Source organism: Hylobates moloch, unplaced genomic scaffold, assembly GCF_009828535.3.
Source record: "Hylobates moloch isolate HMO894 unplaced genomic scaffold, HMol_V3 SCAFFOLD_3, whole genome shotgun sequence".
NCBI lineage: Eukaryota > Metazoa > Chordata > Mammalia > Primates > Hylobatidae > Hylobates > Hylobates moloch.
Genome location: NW_026652278.1, coordinates 171,855,018 through 171,873,933, shown reverse-complemented (window position 1 = coordinate 171,873,933; position 18,916 = coordinate 171,855,018). Strand labels below are relative to the sequence as shown.

At 43.4% G+C, this 18,916-nt stretch overlaps 1 protein-coding gene across 4 annotated transcripts in view; it reads right to left on the bottom strand.

Annotated features, from left to right (window-relative positions):
• The window catches only part of CDKN2AIP (CDKN2A interacting protein), a 60,183-nt gene extending 45,281 nt beyond the window's left edge, over positions 1–14,902 (bottom strand). The window contains exons 1-4 of one of the 4 annotated variants that reach the window (XM_058436918.1): positions 14,435–14,899; positions 13,835–13,965; positions 13,156–13,415; positions 10,450–11,713 (exon numbers count right to left, since the gene is read on the bottom strand). In XM_058436918.1, the coding sequence (XP_058292901.1) occupies positions 11,648–11,713; positions 13,156–13,415; positions 13,835–13,965; positions 14,435–14,706 (729 nt within the window). In that variant the 5' untranslated portion in view covers positions 14,707–14,899 and the 3' untranslated portion in view covers positions 10,450–11,647. Of the gene's footprint in view, positions 1–10,449; positions 13,416–13,834; positions 13,966–14,434 lie in introns of those variants that run through there. The other 3 variants (XM_058436919.1, XM_032148973.2, XM_032148971.2) reach the window with 3 other exon arrangements.
• Positions 14,903–18,916: the final 4,014 nt, after the last annotated feature.

Genomic DNA, 18,916 nt, shown 5'->3' with positions numbered 1-18,916 from the left:
AAAGGAATACCTGAGGCTGGGTTATTTATAAAGAAAAGAGCTTTAAGGCCAGGTGTAGTGGCTCACGCCTGTAATCCCAGCACTTTAAGAGGCCGAGGTGGGCAGATCACCTGAGGTCAGGAGCTCGAGACCAGCCTGGCCAACACGATGAAACCCCATCTCTACTAAAAATACAAAAGTTAGCCAGGCATGGTGGCAGGCGCCTCTAATCCCAGCTACTCGGGAGGCTGAGGCAGGAGAATTGCTTGAACCTGGGAGACAGAGGTTGCAGTGAGCCAAGATTGTGCCACTGCACTCCAGCCTGGGCGACAGAGCAAAACTCCATCTCAAAAAAAAAAAAAAAAAAAAGGAAAAGAAAAGAGGTTTAATTGGCTCACGGTTCTGCAGGCTGCACAGGAAGCATGGTGCCAGCAGCTGCTTCTGGGGAGGCCTCAGGAGGCTTGCTATCATGGCAGAAGGCAAAGGGGAGTCAGTGTGTCACATGGTGAGAGTGGGGACGAGAGAGAGGGCAGTGCCACACTTTTAAACAACCAGATCTCCTGTGAACTCAGGCCCCACTTCCAACACTGGGGATCATATTTCAACGTGACATTTGCAGGGACCAAACATCCAAACCATATCAATACTATTCCCAAATTTAGTTGATTATCTTTCTCATTATTTACCTTTCAGTGTGTTTTTTAAAAACCTAAAACCCTCTATTGTTTGACTTGCCAGCATTGAATGGTAAACGCTGACCTCATCTATTAAAGATGAGTAAATTTGCACACTTATTTCTACCTACCTTCTTTCTCTTTTCTGCTCCAACTTTATTAATTATATCATTTCTACATTATCAGAAAATACAAAATTTAATTTCTTTTCTGTCACTTTAATCCTTGAGTTTGCTTTCATCTTGGTTATACTGTTAAATAGAGTTAGCTGGGCACGGTGGCTCACACCTGTAATCCCAGCACTTTGGGAAGCTGAGACGGGCAGATCACAGGTCAGGAGATCGAGACCACCCTGGCTAACACGGTGAAACCCCATCTCTACTAAAAACACAAAAAATTAGCTAGGCGTGGTGGTGGGCGCCTGTATTCCCAGCTACTCGGGAGGCTGAGGCAGGAGAATGGCGTGAACCCGGGAGGCGGAGGTTGCAGTGAGCTGAGATTGCGCCACTGCACTCCACCCTGGGTTGGGTGACACGGCAAGACTCCGTCTCAAAAAAAAAAAAAAAAAATGGAGTCAGTGATTGCTTCCCATCCCTTTGTGCTAACTTTCCCAGTCAGCTTGCTGGTTAAAACTTCCTTACTTATGCAGAGTTCGTGTGACAATATCCTTGAGTTCTTGGGTATTAAAAATTGTGTCTGTATTGGAATCATTGTTTGCCTGGATAAAATTCTTCTTCACAATTTTTTCTTAGTGCCTTCTGGTGCTTCGTGTTGCTATGGAGTATGAGTTTACCCTGAGTTTTTTCTTATACATTACTTGATCTTTTTGCCTGGACACCCAAAGGATCCCTTCTAAAATCTATGAAGTCCAATAACTTTATTAAGATATATGTAAATATTTAGAGCTGGGCATGGTGCATGCATCTGTAGTCCCAGCTTTTCAGGACGCTGAGGCAGGAGGATCTCTTGAGCCTGGGATTTCAAGACCAGAGTGGGCAATATAGCAAGACCCCATCTCAAAAAAATATATATAGGCCAGGCACGGTGGCTCACGCTTGTAATCCCAGCACTTTGGGAGGCCGAGGCGGGCGGGTCACTAAGTCAGGAGATCGAGACCATGGTGAAACCTCGTCTCTACTAAAAATACAAAAAAAATTAGCTGGGCGTGGTGGCGGGCGCCTGTAGTCCCGGCTACTCGGGAGGCTGAGGCAGGAGAATGGCGTGAACCCAGGAGGCGGAGCTTGCAGTGAGCCGAGATCGCGCCACTGCACTCCAGCCTGGGCGACAGAGCGAGACTCCGTCTCAAAAAAAAAATATATATATATATATATATATGTGTGAATATTTAGGCCAGTTTTCCCTGAAATATGGTGTGCTCTTTCGGCATGTTGATCCTATATTTTTATTTTATAAAAATGTTTGAAGTATTATTAAATATTTGTCCTGTTCAACAATTCAACTTTATTTTTTTGAGACTCCAATTATGCTCTTCATCTCCTTTGTCTATTTTCTCTATCATTTCACTCTAATTTTAAAATCCCAAATTGACACTTCCTTTGATCCACTTTTATGCTTTTGACTCTCTGCTCCTGTGTCGTCAGCAGCATCTTCTCTGCCTGTGCTTCTCCTGATCTCGTTTTCAATTCTATGCTGACTTTACTGCTTCCTCTCAGTTCCTGAGTCCCTCCAGCCTATGTTTTATGTATTCCTGTTGCTCATTCTTTCTTCCCTGAGCTACCACACTTCTGCTTTGAGCTCCTGCTTCGTAGAACTGATTGCTGTTTTAAGTTGCTGCTGCTGTTGTTTTTAATTCATGGAGTAATGTTTGGTCCCAATTTTCAGACTGTCGTTGTTGGCTCATAATGTGGCCCATAGGGTCTAAGAATGTGAGACTGCCTGCTGTATACCTCAGGGCTCCGCAGACTCTTGGGTTCCTGGGATTTTTTGATAGATTAAGTATTTTGGAGGACATGGGTGAAAATGCCTGATGTTAGGACAGGCACCCTGTGCTTAGGACACGTGCTAGCATGCTGTGAGCCTCATGAACACTCAAGAGTGGCCAGTTTTCTGCCTGCTAAGTATTCCAGGCAGCTCCTGAAAACAGTGTTGCTAGAATACTAACAATTTCTCCTGGAGGGTGGAAGAAAACCAAAGAGCTACGCCGCTACCAGACTCTCCTGAGATAGACTTTGTCTAAAAGGGTGTAATGCTGTGAGTCTGGCTCTTTCATCTCTTGAGGAGGCAGCGATTTTCATTTTCATCAGTGTGACACCCGTTGGCTGTAAGTGATATCACAAGTAATTTTAGATAGAATAAGGAAGATTGAATGGTCTATTATTTTTTACAGATTATATCAGATCTAAAGGCACATACTGTATTTGTGATGACCATCTATCTAACTGTTGGAAAGAACAAAACATTAGAGATTATCTTAGTGGAAACAGCTTTCCCAGGAAGGTAGTGATAACCAAAAAATTAGGGTAGGAAACTAAGAGAGACCAAGTCAACTATAAGATAAGATTGTTGGCATCATTCAACGGCTCTTACCAATGGTTTTAATCGATAGACATCTGGTGAAAAAGCTGCCCATATTGGCAGCATTGGCAGCAAACAGTTGCTTTGGCTGGATGTGATGGCAGCTTGGAGACCAGTAGAATGAAAACCACAGGAACCAGGGGGAGGAAATCCGTTGTGGGAGGGCACCAGCATCACCCTATTCTGATCAGTTGTTTGAGTTTCTGAGGGAAATCTCCTGACCATTTTTCTTTCTCAGGCACAGTGTTTGGGGAACTTGCTGGGAGAAAGACCTTGAGAATGGGGAGAGTGTGCTTCAGGACCTGGGGGTGCTGGATGGCTTTCATGACCATCTTCGTACAGCGTGGACCATGGCAAGAACTTACTGGAGGTCTCAACGGCTGTTTGTTCACCTTGAGTCATTCTACGGGACATCTGTTTTGGCCTGCCCAGCACATTTTTTCCTTTTATGGTTAAAACATCCCTCTGGAAAGTCATCCCTGAGGCAATGAGAACTTTCAGGAATTCTCCCCACCACCACTACTGCCCAGCCACCCATACCCAGGTGGTCTCAGTGGGGATGGCAGTCAAGGTGCCCAGCTCAGGATAGGCGCTTTACTGCTTCAAGGGTCTGTTGTCCAATGCCCAGGGGCAGATAAGTTAACCAACCTTCATTCTGGTCCCATAGCTTTGAATTCAAGAATGTCCTGGGCTCAGGCCATGTTATCTTGGGAAAGCTAGGAGCAATAGATGAAAATGAAACTGGGCAAGAGATGGTGGGTTTACACCAAATGTTCAGAAACAAGTGATGTGATAAATTAAGGACATTATCTATTTGTAGGAGAGAACACAAAGCAGACACTCAAGTTTTAGTCCATATCTGAGCCAATACAATTCTTCATCTGCCTAGTTCCTGAATTTCCCCCAAGGTTTGGGAATAGAAACAAAACAAATATAATCCAAGCAGCCTTACATTATCTCATGTGCTTTTATTTTAGGACAGTCTTGAAATAATCCCTCCTGTAGAAGAATGTGTTGGGCAAAGTAATTCATGACCAAGTATAAATAGTGCCCCCAGCATCAGCACATAACTAGCATATATGCTACTTCCAAGAAGAGTTTCTTAGAACTTATGTGCTATCAATGCTTCATAGACCTTTAATACTATTTTTTTTTCAAAATCCTTTCTTTAGCAGCTCTTTCCATATTACAGAACCAAAGTCCTTTTTAAAGTAAGGTTTCAAAAATAAGTTCACTATATACAGCAATCACAGGGATTCCAAAAAGGGCCACCTTCTTCCACAACTTCAAGGGGCACCACTCATTGTAGTAAATGATGTCTATAAGATTGCTTGTGAATGGCTCCCCGTGGTGTGTACAGCTCGGTGGCTCTCTGTTTAAGGTCCTGATGCTTTCACTATTTCTTAGACTCAAGCCCTCTTTGCTTTGCTCTCTTGGAACCTCCTAATAAGTGATGCATGCTTTAATTACAGACGGGATAAAAGCAGCAGGATTGGCCAGGCACGGTGGCTCATGCCTGTAATCCCAGCACTTTGGGAGGCCGAGGTGGGCAAATTACGAGGTCAGGAGATCGAGACCATCCTGGCTAACACGGTGAAACCCCGTCTCTACTAAAAATACAAAAAGTTAGCTGGGCGTAGTGGCCAGCACCTGTAATCCCAGCTACTCAGGAGGCTGAGGCAGGAGAATGGCGTGAACCTGGGAGGCGGAGCTGGCAGTGAGCCGAGATCGCACCACTGCACTCCAGCCTGGGTGACAGAGCGAGACTCCGTCTCAAAAAAAAAAAAAAAAAAGCAGGATCATTGGATGAAAATTGTCATCACTCTCATCTCTGCTATATTGACACAGGTGAAATTCATGCTACACCATAGAACAGGGGGTCCCCAGCCTGCAAGCCTCCAGTACCAGTCTGTGGCCTCTTAGGAACAGGGCCACACAGCAGGAGGTGAGCAGCGGGTGAGTGAGCAAAGCTTCATCTGTATTTACTGCTGCTTGCCATTGCTCACATGACCGCCTGAGCTCCGCCTCTTGTCAGATCAGCAGTGGCATTAGATTCTCATAGGAACACAAACCCTATTGTGAACTGTGCACGTGAGGGATCTAGATTGCACACTCCTTGTGAGAATCTAATGCCTGATGATCTGTCACTGTCTCCCATCACCCCTCGATGGGACCATCTAGTTGTAGAAAACAAGCTCAGGGCTTCCACTGATTGTGTATTATGGTGAGTTGTGTAATTATTTCATTATATATTGCAAAGTAGTAATAATAGAAATAAAGTCTACAGGCTAGGCGTGGTAGCTCACGCCTGTAATCCCAACACTTTGCGAGGCCGAGGCACGTAGGTAATGTGAGGTCAGGAGTTCAATCAAGACCAGGCTGACCAACATGGTGAAACCCTGTCTCTACTAAATATACAAAACTTAGCCAGGCATGGTGGCTCATGCCTGTAATCCCAGCTACTCAGGAGGCTGAGGCAGAAGAATCGCTTGAATCTGGGAGGTGGAAGTTGCAGTGAGCTGAGATGGTGCCACTACACTCCAGCCTGGGCAACAGAGCAAGACTCTATCTCAAAAAAAAAAAAAAAAGAAAGTGCACAATAAATGTAATGTGCTTGAATCATACCAAAACCATTCCCTACCCACCGTCTGTGGAAAAATGGTCTTCCCTGAAACTGGTCCCTGGTGCCAAAAAGGTTGGGGACCACTGTCATAGAGGTCAGGACCCACAGGTCTCAAATGCCTGCCTCTAACCTTCTCCTTGACATCCTTCCCTGTGAGAACCATAGTGGCAGAATGATTGCTAGAGAATGCAAATTACAGGGGAGTGTAGTGAATATTTTCAAAATAGTATCCGTATCTTACTCCATCTTATTTCTCTTGTTAATCACATATATTATTTTGAAACAAAAAACAAAGACAGAAAGTTGCACATATTTCTACCCGATACTAGTTTCCAAACTGCAGGTTGAACATTCATCATAAACTCCCGCATTAAGTATATATGATCCACTATCAGTGCACATAGGTAAGATACACTAGAAATGCTTCCCGGGAACTCAGATTTTATTTCATGAGAATCATTTTTTCCTTAGCTAGTATAGAAAACCCAACAATATGCAAATGGTGAAGAGTAACAGGCAGCATTCCTAAGATACATCATGCATCTCGACGCATTGGTTATATCATTGCCTCTGTAAATTGTCCCTGAATTCTACAAATAGAATGTCTAGAAAAATTTTCTGATTCAGATCATTGAGTTTTCTTTAAAGTTTACTATTTTAGAAGCTTCCTAAATAGTTGAACATAAAATTTCTCAAATTTTCCTCAAAGTGTGCATTTCACTATTTTCTGGAATATAGGAAACAAGGATCATGGGACAGCATGTCTCACTGGCATTTACGTTCACTGCCCCAAATCAGAACCAAACCACTGTTCAAGTCTTCTGTAAGAACACTGCATTTGGGTCCCTGAGGTGCTGATAAAATTTTATTTTTTGGCCTACATAATTATTATATGGGCATTCAGTAATTGTTGGACTTTACATGTGTGGACTTTATGGGTTTTTGCAATTGTATTTCACAATAAAAAGAAAAGGCAGCTATTTTTAGTATTACTTAAATGTTAATTTATGTAATAATCCCTTAAACCTGATCTGAGTCCCCCCCCAATTCATGTAAATTTTAATATGGCATACTACTTTAAAAAACTAATTAGTTCAATTTTGTAGTAAACTGGCAGCTTCGACCCACATCCACTCTAACACCTATTGCAAAAGGAGGCTGGCTATTTACACTGAGCCTCCTAGTTGCTGCATCCCCTCTGCTCATAGTCCAAGGAGGTAGCTCAGAAATTGAGTCTGAGAACAGAGGCTGGGTGTGGTGGCTCACGCCTATAATCCCAACAATTTGGGAGGCTGAGGCAGGTGGATCACCTGAGGTCAGGAGTTTGAGACCAGTCTGGCCTAGGTGGTGAAACCCCATCTCTACTAAAAATACAAAAATTAGCTGGGTGTGGTGGTGCGCACCTGTAATCCCAGCTACTTAGGAGGCCAAGGCAGGAGAATCACTTGAACCCAGGAGGCAGATGTTGCAGTGAACCACTGCACTCCAGCCTGGGCAACAGAACCAGATTTGTCTCAAAAAAAAAGAAAGAAAGAAATTAAGAACCAAACATGTAATTCAGTTGTAGGGTGTGGCCACCTTCCTTTTTTTTTGTTTTGGAGATGGAGTCTGGCTCTGTCTCCCAGGCTGGAGTGCTGGAGTGCAGTGGCGCAATCTCGGCTCACTGCAAGCCCCGCCTCCCAGGTTCATGTCATTCTCCTGCCTCAGCCTCCTGAGTAGCTGGGACTACAGGCGCCCACCACCACGCCCAGCTAATTTTTTGTATTTTTTTTAGTAGAGACGGGGTTTCACTGTTAGCCAGGATGGTCTTGATCTCCTGACCTCGTGATCCGCCCGCCTCGGCCTCCCAGAGTGCTGGGATTACAGGCGGGAGCCACCACGCCCAGCCTGGCCACCCTCCTTTGACCACAGTAGTTCTGTTTTACATACACAATGCCCCCATTTTTCTTTGAAGAAATATGGCTAAAGTTTCAAACCCACTGATCACATATTCAGAACTTGGGTTTTATCATTTTTAAGTGTCTAAGCCCTGGTACACTGAAAACAGTATATCACTAGGTGATTCCCTCCCAAATCACCTTTTTGTACATTTGTCTCTAGATTCCAAGTTATATACATTGCACATAATAGTCTCACTTCAGTAAAATGGTGGTCTTTAGTGTATTTACTGCTTATATTGTTTAGTTTGGTTGCTTCCTAAGACCTCCAAGGATTCTGATTCTATTCAATAAAGTTTCAAATTCACAAAGTATTTCTGATTGCTTCTTAAGTATTGGCATATGAAATCTCTAGTTTTTACTAAAAATGTCCTGTATCCAACCCTTTGTGTTAGTATTACTTTTTTTTTTTTGACACGGGAGTCTCACTCTTGTCACCCAGGCTGGAGTGCAGTGGCACAATCATGGCTCACTGCAACCTCCACCTCCCAGGTTCAAGCGATTCTCCTGTCTCAGCCTCCCAAGTAGCTGGAGTGACAGGCACACACCACCATGCCCGGCTAATGTTGTAGTTTTATGAGATAAAGTTTCCCCATTTTGGCCAGGCTGGTCTCAAACTCCTGACTTCAGGTGATCCACCTGCCTCAGCCTCCCAAAGTGCTGGGATGACAGGTGTGGGCCACCATGCCTGGCCTAGCATTACTTTTCTTTTTTCCGTTCAAAATTAAAAGTCCATTTACTTTGGGGCCTTGTCTGCTCTTTTTCTTGCTAGATGAATAGCAAAGGAACAGAAAAAGAACTTTAAAAACTAGTAATTTTCAGATAATGACCTTTTTTTTTAAAGGAAAAAAATCGGCTGGGCACAGTGGCTCACGCCTGTAATCCCAGCAATTTGGGAGGCTGAGGCGGGTGGATCACAAGATCAGGAGTTCAAGACCAACCTGACCAACATGGTGAAACCCCGTCTCTACTAAAAATACAAAAAAATTAGCTGGGTGTAGTGGCATACGCCTGTAATCCCAGCTACTCAGGAGGCTGAGGCAGGAGAATCGCTTGACCCCAGGAGGCCGAGGTTGCAGTGAGCCGAGGTCACGCCACTGCACTCCAGACTGGGCGACAGAGCGACTCCCTCTGTCAAAAAAAAAAAAAAGGAGGAAAATTGAGAGATATTAAAATTAAAGTTGGTAGTAAGAAATGGTTCTAACTGGATGGCAACTAAGCTGTGTGCAGGGACGCCAAAGAAATATGATTGATATTTTTCTTGGGGAGGAGTAGTTGGGCAACAAATGGCTTGACAACCCTTCATTCAACTTGAACATTTTGTTCTAGTAGAAAGTGAAATATTCATCAATCACAGAAAATATTAAAAATCATGCAGGAAGGGATAACCAATGTCTAGAAAGTAGGTCAATATATAGGACTTCAGCACAATTTTTGAGGACAAAACCCACAAAGTAGTAACACAATACCTGTAGGACTGACCTGGCTCCCAATTGCTGCTTGCTTTTGTTACTTTCTCACTGCTGTTACTCAAAAATCTAAACAGCAAGGAGAAATTTGTACCAAGAAAAGCTGCACTTGGCAGGGAAAACATAATTCAAATTGGAGCAGGCTCTTGATAATACGTATCAAAGGCCTTAAAGTTACACATATCCCTATGACAATTATCCTAGCCAATGATAGCAGTGACAAGCTCCAAGAATTTAGGTCAAAAACTCATGACAGTATCATTCTTTCAAGTCAACTAATTTTACCATTAAAAAAAATTCTCATTTTAACATCAAGAAAAATCTTGACATCTCAGGAAATTGCCTCCCCTCACTCATCTGAAAAAAACAGTATATCCCATCTTGGTAACCGACTTTATTCACTCAACTTGATGATACACTATTTTAGGCAGGTGTGTTTGGTTTTTTGGTTTTGGGGGTTTTTTGTGCAGATTTCTTTTGTGTGTGTATGGTCTTTTTACAAAGTTCAACTGCATCCATATGGGATGATTCACTAGTTGAGGATATTCAAGATAGGCAAGTATTAGAAGCATTAATAATAGAAGAGCCTCTGAAGTGACTAATTTCAAGGAGGCTTTAGAAAGATGCAGTCACTTACTCTGGTAGAAAATCACGTTCTGGGAGGGATTTTCAGAAATTTCAGCATATAGAGAAGTGACAAGGATAATAAGCAATACAACATACTTGAGCTTGGGTTTTGAAATTAGACATGGGCTTGAATTATCTGACCAAATTACTTTGTGTAAGTTTCTCCATCTGAAAAGTAGGCCAAATGAGAAGAGCTCCTCATAAGAGGAAATGAGAATATATAAGTGAACCATGGGATACCTGCACCACGCTGGGCACTTTAAATGTATCATCTCATCTAACTGCCATGCTCTATGAGACAGCTATTAGTCCTATTTCACAGACGAAGTAAGGTTAAAAGGTTAAATTCCCAGAGGTTACATGTCCAGTAAGAGACAGCAAGATTCACTCTCAATAATAGAATTCTAAAATATGCATTGCTCTTAAATCAGGATTCTTTAAATGTTATTAACCAAGAGTATTTTTCTAGGTTTTTAAACAGGATTATCATAAATGTACACTAAACAACTTCCTCCACATCAAAGGTCACTATAAAACATTTTCAATAACCTTCGTATTAACTTGAAACAAGCCAATTTAGGAAATTACCAAACCACCTAATTAGATATATTACATAAATTTATTTGTTCTTTGTAATTTTTTGCTTTTCTGATAATCATTATCCCACAAAATACACATTCCAAGACTGAGGAAAGTGAGGTAACTAAAAGTGCTTTCACAATACATTCATGTTATTGTGTCCCACAATCTATAAAGGCAACCCACTTACAGTATATGGATTTTAGCTTTGGTATCCAATTAAATATCCTCAAAAATGAATCATTTTTAAAGGTTATATGACAAAATTAAAACATCTGATTATGTAATTCAAGCATAAAAAATTAAAGTATCTTGTTTTTATTCCTAGAATACAAAATAGGAGTAACTGCTACATACTTAGATTGTGCTTACGTTCAAGTTTCCTATTCCAACACAATTGGCCCATGAAAGGTCTTTCTCTGTGTATTACCACCATTATTGCTCAATGGGCAGTATCTAAAAATAGAACCTAGAAAGCCAGAAACCACAAAAATAACATCTTGGGGCCAGTTTGAAGCAAAGTAAACAGAATATACAATGACAGACAAACAGGCAGAATCACCTAAGACAAAAACAAAATTCCACTTCATTTTAACGAATATAGTTAAATTGAGTAGGCTCATTATCAAGAGCTGAACATGGCTCTCTGTTCTTTCCAGTATTCTAAAAGATTCATAAACACAAAAACCATCCAGTTCTAGATTTGAAAATTGAAGGGAATCGCTTTGAATCTATTCTGGCTCAGGGGGTTGCTGTAAAAAAAAAAAAATTAAATAAAGATGTATATCACACAATTACCTGGTTGTCTAATTTATAATGACAAGTCATGGGAAGCCTATTTGCAGGAATTGGTTCTGACTTGGAGAAAAAAAACACAACTTCTTGAAAAGGTAAAATAGCTTAAAGCATTTAATATCTAAACAAATCAATCTGTTAATAGTAGTCACAAAATATGCTTAATATAGAAACCCACATTCATGTCTTTAAGAAAAAGTGTAAATTGTATTCCACCTCAAAACATAAATTAACCCGCTTAAAGAATCTGCAGCGGTCAAAGTCATGATGAATTTTAAACAACTTCAGAATAAAATAACAATAAGTACTTTATACTGCTTTATATCTAAAAAATGCTTACAACTTCTCATAAAAATAGTCTGAAGCAACTATTTTTCCTTTTATTTTTTAACAGACATGTTCAACATTACGGGCAACATTTTTAAAACCTTAAGCTTTACAGACTTTCAAACATTCAAATACTGTGGTCCCTTTTCTTTGTTGTGGTTTATTCAACTAGAAAAGAAAACATGGTAGACAACTTAATACATTTTCACCAAATTGAAAGTAGTACAAAAATTTTAGGACTCTACCGAACTACACATCGTACCTAACGTATCATTAAAAATAGAAGACAGTATTTTCTTCAGCAAATAAAACAGCATAGTAATATGCTGCTAATGCATACCTTTTAATGTGTACTGTCATTCATAAATTATTTACAACTGCTACTGTGTGAAGAGAACTAGAATGTAAATTTTCTGCAAAACTGGAAAAAAAGCAATACAAAATTTGTGAAAGCCTGTGTTTTATACTGTACGAAAGTCAGTTTTTCTCTTCAAATACCAGATATTGTATGCAGTGATATTTTGGACACATTATAGTAATTCTTGAGGATGTTTTAGTGCTGGAGGTAAGTTTACAGGCCTCGATTCTTCATCAAGGAGTACTAGATCTTCTATTTCACTGCCTCTGTATTTCCTTTTACATATTTTTACCACCACCTTTTTCTTGAGAAATAACTTCAATGCTTCTCTTGATGCAACTGCTTTTGCATTTTCTTTGCTTTTTCCACAGCCAGTGCCCAAATACACAGACTTGCACCTCAATTCACAAACAATACTTTCTTGAGAGCTCTTATTTTGAGGCAGATCTGCCAATTCTTTTAGTGGGACAAAAAATACATCCAGTGTTGCTTTCAGAGCCTCAATAGCTGCATTTAGGAGCTCTCCATGATTCACATTGGGACTAAAGCCACCAACAGCTACCAACTTCCATGCCACCGTTTTATATAGTCTATTGAAAAAAGGTTGCTTCTGTTTCACATCTTCATTGGTTAACTTGCAAGAGAATTTGACAGAACTCTCACTTGACTGTGAAGTACTTTTAGAAGGCAACTGTGAGGTGCTAGTCTGAGAACTACTCTTAGAAGCCAACTGGGACACACTTGCTAAGGAAGTGCTTTTGGAAACCAGAGATGCACTGGTCTGGGAGCTGCTCTTGGAAGCTAGCAGTGATGAAGCTACCTGGGAAGTGCTTTTGGAAGTTAGCAGCGATGTATTTGTTGAAGAGCTGCTCTTGGGAGTCAGTAAGGATGTGCCTGATGAGGAACTGTTTTTAGCAACTGATGATGAAACACTTGCCTCTGAACTAGTTTTGGAAGTTAACCCACTTGACACTGTCTCTGAACTAGGTTTGGAAGACAATAGTGGCAATTCTACCTCTGAGCTTCCTGAGGAGCCCAACAAGGGCACCGCGATCTCTGAGCTGCTTTGAGAAGCTGAGACCGAAGAGCCTTCCAAAGCACTCTTTTTAGGTGATCCACTTTGTTGTCTAGAATCAGTGGACTGGGTCATGTGACTATTCACACTGGATTTCAGCAAGGAAACAAATGATGCAGAACCTTGTTTATCTGGAGCTTCTGCTTCAGAAGCTTTCCCAGATCCTGCCGTTGTTACCTGAGAGGAAACGCTGCTGATGCTTTGGCTGGAAACAGATCGATCTCCATCACTTGTAGAGCTATTCTGACTGGAGATGCCAGAGCTCCGAGCTGAGTTCCCACTCTCTGATTTGATGGCCGACCCTGTACACGTTGAACTGTTTTCCTGCTGAGCTGATGCACGTTCTGTCTTGGCAGAAGTTTTTGCGTGATCTTGCTCAACTGCAGAACTGTTTTTTCCTTCTATAACTCGTTTTTTGGATGGCTCTTCTACCCCTTCTAAAAAGAAGAAAAACATAGATATGTGACTAAGAATACCTCGTACAAAACGGGTGATGAGACAAATACACATTAAAATAAAGGCACAAAATGAAAACATTTCAAGACTAATCGTTTCTTTAAAAAGTGTGGAGTCATTAATATCTTAACACAGTGTTGAATAACATCATGAATGTCTAATATTAAAAAAAACAGCATGAGACAACGGTGGACACTTCAAAATCTAAAGCAGTCAAAGCAAACTATCAAATTCAAAGCCTAAACACACAGATATATACTTTAGGTTTAACATTCCAACTTTATTACTTATTAATAACATAAAAATTCTGGCTTGTTAAAAAATTAGTAACAATAATTCCTAATTATATCAAACTTATGCTCTAAACTCCTATGTATGTTCACATCTATGATCTGCTAACCATTGCTACTCGATATCCCTCTTTTCTTCACCTTGGCAACCAGTTCATCTCTTGTTGTATAGGTTGGAGCATCTGTCACTTTGATGCCTTCAGCCATACTAAGTATTTTATCCATTACTTTTTGAGGGTATCTGAAAAAGAAGGAAAAATCATTTTTAAAAAGTGTTTTTTCTAAGGTCCTACTTGCGCCGTGCAAAAAACAGGCCACAGGAACTGCATTTCCTGGCTGCAATCAAGAAAGTGAACCAACCGCCAAGAACTGTTTCCTGGAACCCATAAACAAGTGCCCCAGGATCTGGGAGGCAGGGCACCTCCTCACCAATCTTAAATCTAGCACCTGTCCCCAAGAGCGTTGTCCCCTAACACAAGCAACCCTACCGGCAGCTGCCCCCACACCACCGGGCACACAGACGTCCGGGAATCATGTCGGCTCCTCGCAGGGGCGCCCTTCTCACCCTTAGAGGGCAGCCGGGCCGGCGGATTCCCGCGCTTCACAACTTCCCCTCCCCGCCGAGGCAGGTCCCGCGGAGGGCGCTGGGCCCCGGTCTGCAGGTGGCAGACAAAACGGGGCGTGCTGGTTAGGGACGCTGCCTCACTCACCTGCACCCGAGAAAGACGTGGTTCGCCCAGGCCATGGAAAAGGAGATGAGCTGCTGCAGCTGCCGGTTTCGGGTCCCGCTCTCGGCGTCGGCAGCTTCATCCGTGCTAGCGGAGGCAGCGCCGCCAGCGGGGGCCAGGTCCCCAGCGTTGCGAAGCAAAAAATCCCGGCGGTGGCGCCAGTGTTTGTCAGTCTCGCCGTCGCAGCGCAGCGCCTCCACCCAGGCGGCCACCCGCGGGTTCTGGCTCAGGTACTCCGACACCTCCTGCGCCATGTTGGGCCTGCAGGCCGCGGAGGCCGCGAACACAGCTGCACCGGGAGACAGGCACGACGCGCGGGGCGAGCGGCCCTGTCACTGCGGCCTGCACTGGCGGCCGTTAGCTAACGCCCCTCCAGAGGCCCAAAGACCAAACAACAGCGCCCAGAGCCGCCGAACCGCCCACTTCCGCCCGCCGCTGGCTTCTTCCCTTTTATAACCTCGCCGCCGCCGCGCGCCCTCGCGTTCTTCCGGCGCGCGCCGGCGCTCCCGGGACGCTTTGCGGCGCCTGGGCCGCCGCGACGTTGCGTCCCCGTGAGGCCAGGGAGGGTACCCCGGGGCTGAGGTGGGCGGGCGTCGGGCGTCTCCTGCCCCGCGAGGGCGGGCTGCAAGTCGGGCTGGCCCGGGACGACCGAGTCTTGGCGGAACCCTGGGCGTTCTGGCCTCGCTTTGTGATGCCGCGCGCTCCTGCCGCCCTCCTCCCCCGCCGGGTCAGCTGCGGCGCCGGGAGCCGAGGCGAGAGGGGCAGGGCCCGAGCAAGGGAGGCAGCCGGGCGCGGCGAGCAAAGTCCTCCAGGGCGGCGTCCCGGGGGACCTTGAGCCGCCCGCAGCCGCGGGGCCTATGGTCTCCGCCCTGAGACGCCTGTGTGTGAGCGGGGCCAAAACAAAAGCCGGCCTCCATGTTAGAGTGTTGGGAACTGCGTCTCGCACTGCTTTCAGTGTGCCCGAGCGAAGCGTTCGTTCCAAGGCCGTCCGGGTCTCGGCGCCTTCAGGAGGGCGGGAGTGCCGGTCCCCTTACATAGCAGTAGTAGACAGGTCACACGAGGACCTGACTCCGTGTTGCCGTGAGGCTTGCAGCCTTGGAAGCTAGCCCTGGCCCCGCAGCGGTAGCGCTTGTTCCCGCAGTTTCTTACGTCTCTAGTTAATCCAGGCATTGCCTTCCTGTTTTGGTCAGTAGGAAAACAACACCCCGACAACGCTCTGTCTCTAGAATTTCCTAAAATCAACATCTTTACCACCAATCGGCAGATGTCCGGAGGTGGAGTGGAAATGTGCCTATTTATCTGTAGGGCCCCAAACCTCTCCCTGTTAGAGCTATTTTTTCCAACTATATGTTTTTTTCCACTTTACATTTCCCACAGTTATGTACTCTTAACTGCTGGCTTGCTTATTGTTACGTTTCCCATTCCAGGTATACATGCACTCTAAGATTAATACGTTAAATGATATAAATTATGAAAATTTTCTTTCAATAAATGTAGACTTTGATGTAAAAATGCGTGAATCAGAATAATCAAGCAAAAAAGGTCACTTTAGGTAAGATCAGATAAGGTTAACTGTAATTTATGTGCATGCTGGAACAAAATACAGCTATTGTATGAAAACAATATTGCCCATTTTCCTGCCGTACCAAAAGAAACTGCATAAAAACGGAGGCACAAAGAAATTTTGAAGCTTTGTGATTTTGCTTCTTGTTTGCTAGTCTTTCCTCCTTTTCACAGGTAATTGCTGAAAATCTAGAGGGGGTGGATGGATTGCAGAAATCTGGCTATTTAAAAGGTGGAGAAATTATGATTTCTCCTTTCATGAATTCTTTGGCAAGGGGACCATAGCAAGTAAAGGAAGCTATGATCGCATACCTAGATTATATATGTGAATTTTAAATCAAGAATGTTCTCACGGCCGGGTGCGGTGGCTCACGTCTGTAATCCCAGCACCTTGGGAGGCAGAGGCGGAAGAATCATGAGGTCAGGAGTTCGAGACCAGCCTGGCCAATGTAGTGAAACCCCATCTCTACTAAAAATACAAAAATTAGCCGAGTGTGGTGGCACATGCCTGTAGTCCCAGCTACTCTGTAGGCTGAGGCGGGAGAATCGCTTGAACTCAGGAGGCAGAGGTTGCAGTGAGCCGAGACCAAGCCGTTGCACTCCAGCCTGGGTGACAGAGTGAGACTCCATCTCAAAAAATAATAATGTTCTCACTTTTTTTCTTGTTGCCCTATAGTCTTCCTCCCACTCATGGGCTTCATTGCCTTGAAGAGCGAACAAATAGAGCCTGAATTTCAAAATTTTTTTTAAATTATAATAAAAGCGATAGAGTCTGAAAGGTGGAGTACTCGTGCAAAAACCAGGTGCTTGGAATAAAAGATACATGCATTTTTCTTTTTTGACTCTTAAAAAGTTGACACTGCGTATAAAGATTCAAAGACTATGAACCACAAGTAGCTGGGACTGCAGGCGGGCACGACGATGACAGGCTAATTTTTTATTTTTTTGTAGAAACAAGATTTCACTATGTTGTCCAGTCTGGTTTTGAACTCCTAATATCAAGCAATCCTTCTGCCTCGGCCTCTCAAAGTGCTGGGATTATAGGCATGAGTCGCTGTCCCCGGCCTCTTTTTTTTTTTTTTTAAAGACCCTCCCACCTACAGAGACAAATTCCTCTCTGAGCTGGGGGAGACGTTCTGAGAGAAAAGGTGAGAGGAGAACTTAGGTGATAACTAGGAAAATCTGTGGGAGTAGGGAATAAGATGCAGGGAGGGAAGTGTTGGCTGTTATAAATTGCTGGGTAGATTTTGGGTCTAAGAGCAGAAGGACTTGACTCTGCCCGAATTTCTGAGAGAAGACAGCCCAGTAGTGCTCTGAGCCTGTATGTGTTGGCCTTTAGAAATGAACATAGAAAGGGCCTTTTATAGCTTTGATAACCAACTATACAACTCCCTCCTCTGCCCCTAACACACAAGTGTGTATATATATATACACACATATATGTGTGTGTATATATACACATATGTGTGTGTATATATGTACATATGTGTGTATATATACATATATGTGTGTATATATACATATGTGTGTATATATACACATATGTGTGTGTGTATATATATACACATGTGTGTGTATATATACATATATGTGTGTATATATATACGTGTGTGTGTATATATACATATGTGTGTATATATATACATGTGTGTGTATATATATATACACATATGTGTGTGTATATATACACACACACACACGCATTTACGCACATATATCTCACAGGGCCTAGAGGAGATCCAAAAGGTTCCCAAGAAAGAATTGAATGGTGAAGTGCTACCAAGCACCAGGGTCCAAGGTCAATGAGGCTAAGGGTGGTCAGCTTGTCAGCAAAGGAAGATGCAACTAGTTTTCAGCAAGTCATCAGACCAGTGCCCATCAGGCCACATCAATAGGAGAGGACCCTCAACCTCTCCTGAAATGATCAGTGTGCATTGCTTGTGCTGGTAGATCAAGCAGTTACACACACTCTCAACAGAGCCCGCAGGGAAGAAAGCACAGGACAATGCTAGGATGATAACCAAGCCTCGCCCCACCACTGCCCTCACTAGAAATCTACTCAGAGGAGAAAAGGGAGAGAATTCTAATGAATTGAGAAAGATCCACTATCATCCCAAATTGAGTTTCAAACAAGTGATTGAGTTCACAAGATTAAATTTTCTGCTGTAAGTGGAAGCCCATTCACTGAGACTGGTGCTGCAGCATATCTCTCTGAAGACATCCAATAAAAATTCCAGCGGCAAGCTGGCTTTTCTGCAGATGGCTTTCCTGTGGAGCAACATGAAGGGATTGGCCCTGTTCTTGGATATGACTGTGGAAGCAAGAAAGCCTTTGGCAGGAAGGTCTGCATGTGGAGTGGAGAGGCTTGTGAGGAGCAAATACTCCAGTTATGGCCAAGGTTATGACTTGATGTGAGAAATACTTCATGGTGAGGGGAAATATTTTATGCTAATGATGTGTGAGGACACAAATCTGCCAAATTACAGTGATAAGGTGGGATGTCCTGAAAAAGCAAGAGAATGTTTTAAGAGTGATCCCCTCTGTTAGAAGCTTCGAGAAATCAAGTAGGAAGAAGATTGGTAGTAACAGTCTGATTAGGGATTGGAGCCACCTGTGAGCTTGGCAAAAGTCGTTTTACTGCAGTGATGAAGGCAGACTCCGTATCAGAGTGAGTTCAGGAGTCAGAAATGGAGATATTTGGCTGTAAAGGGGAGAAGAGAGAGGAAGCTGGACAGGGTCATGGGGTCAAGGTGGCTTTTCAACTTCAGATGGGAGTAGCCTGAGCGTGTCGCCCACTGCTTGAAGGCAGCTCACAGAAAAGGAGTTTGAGGATCCTGAAGAGAAAGAGGGTAATTAGCAATTTCTGAAGACACAGGTGTGGCTGGGATCCACACACAGGTG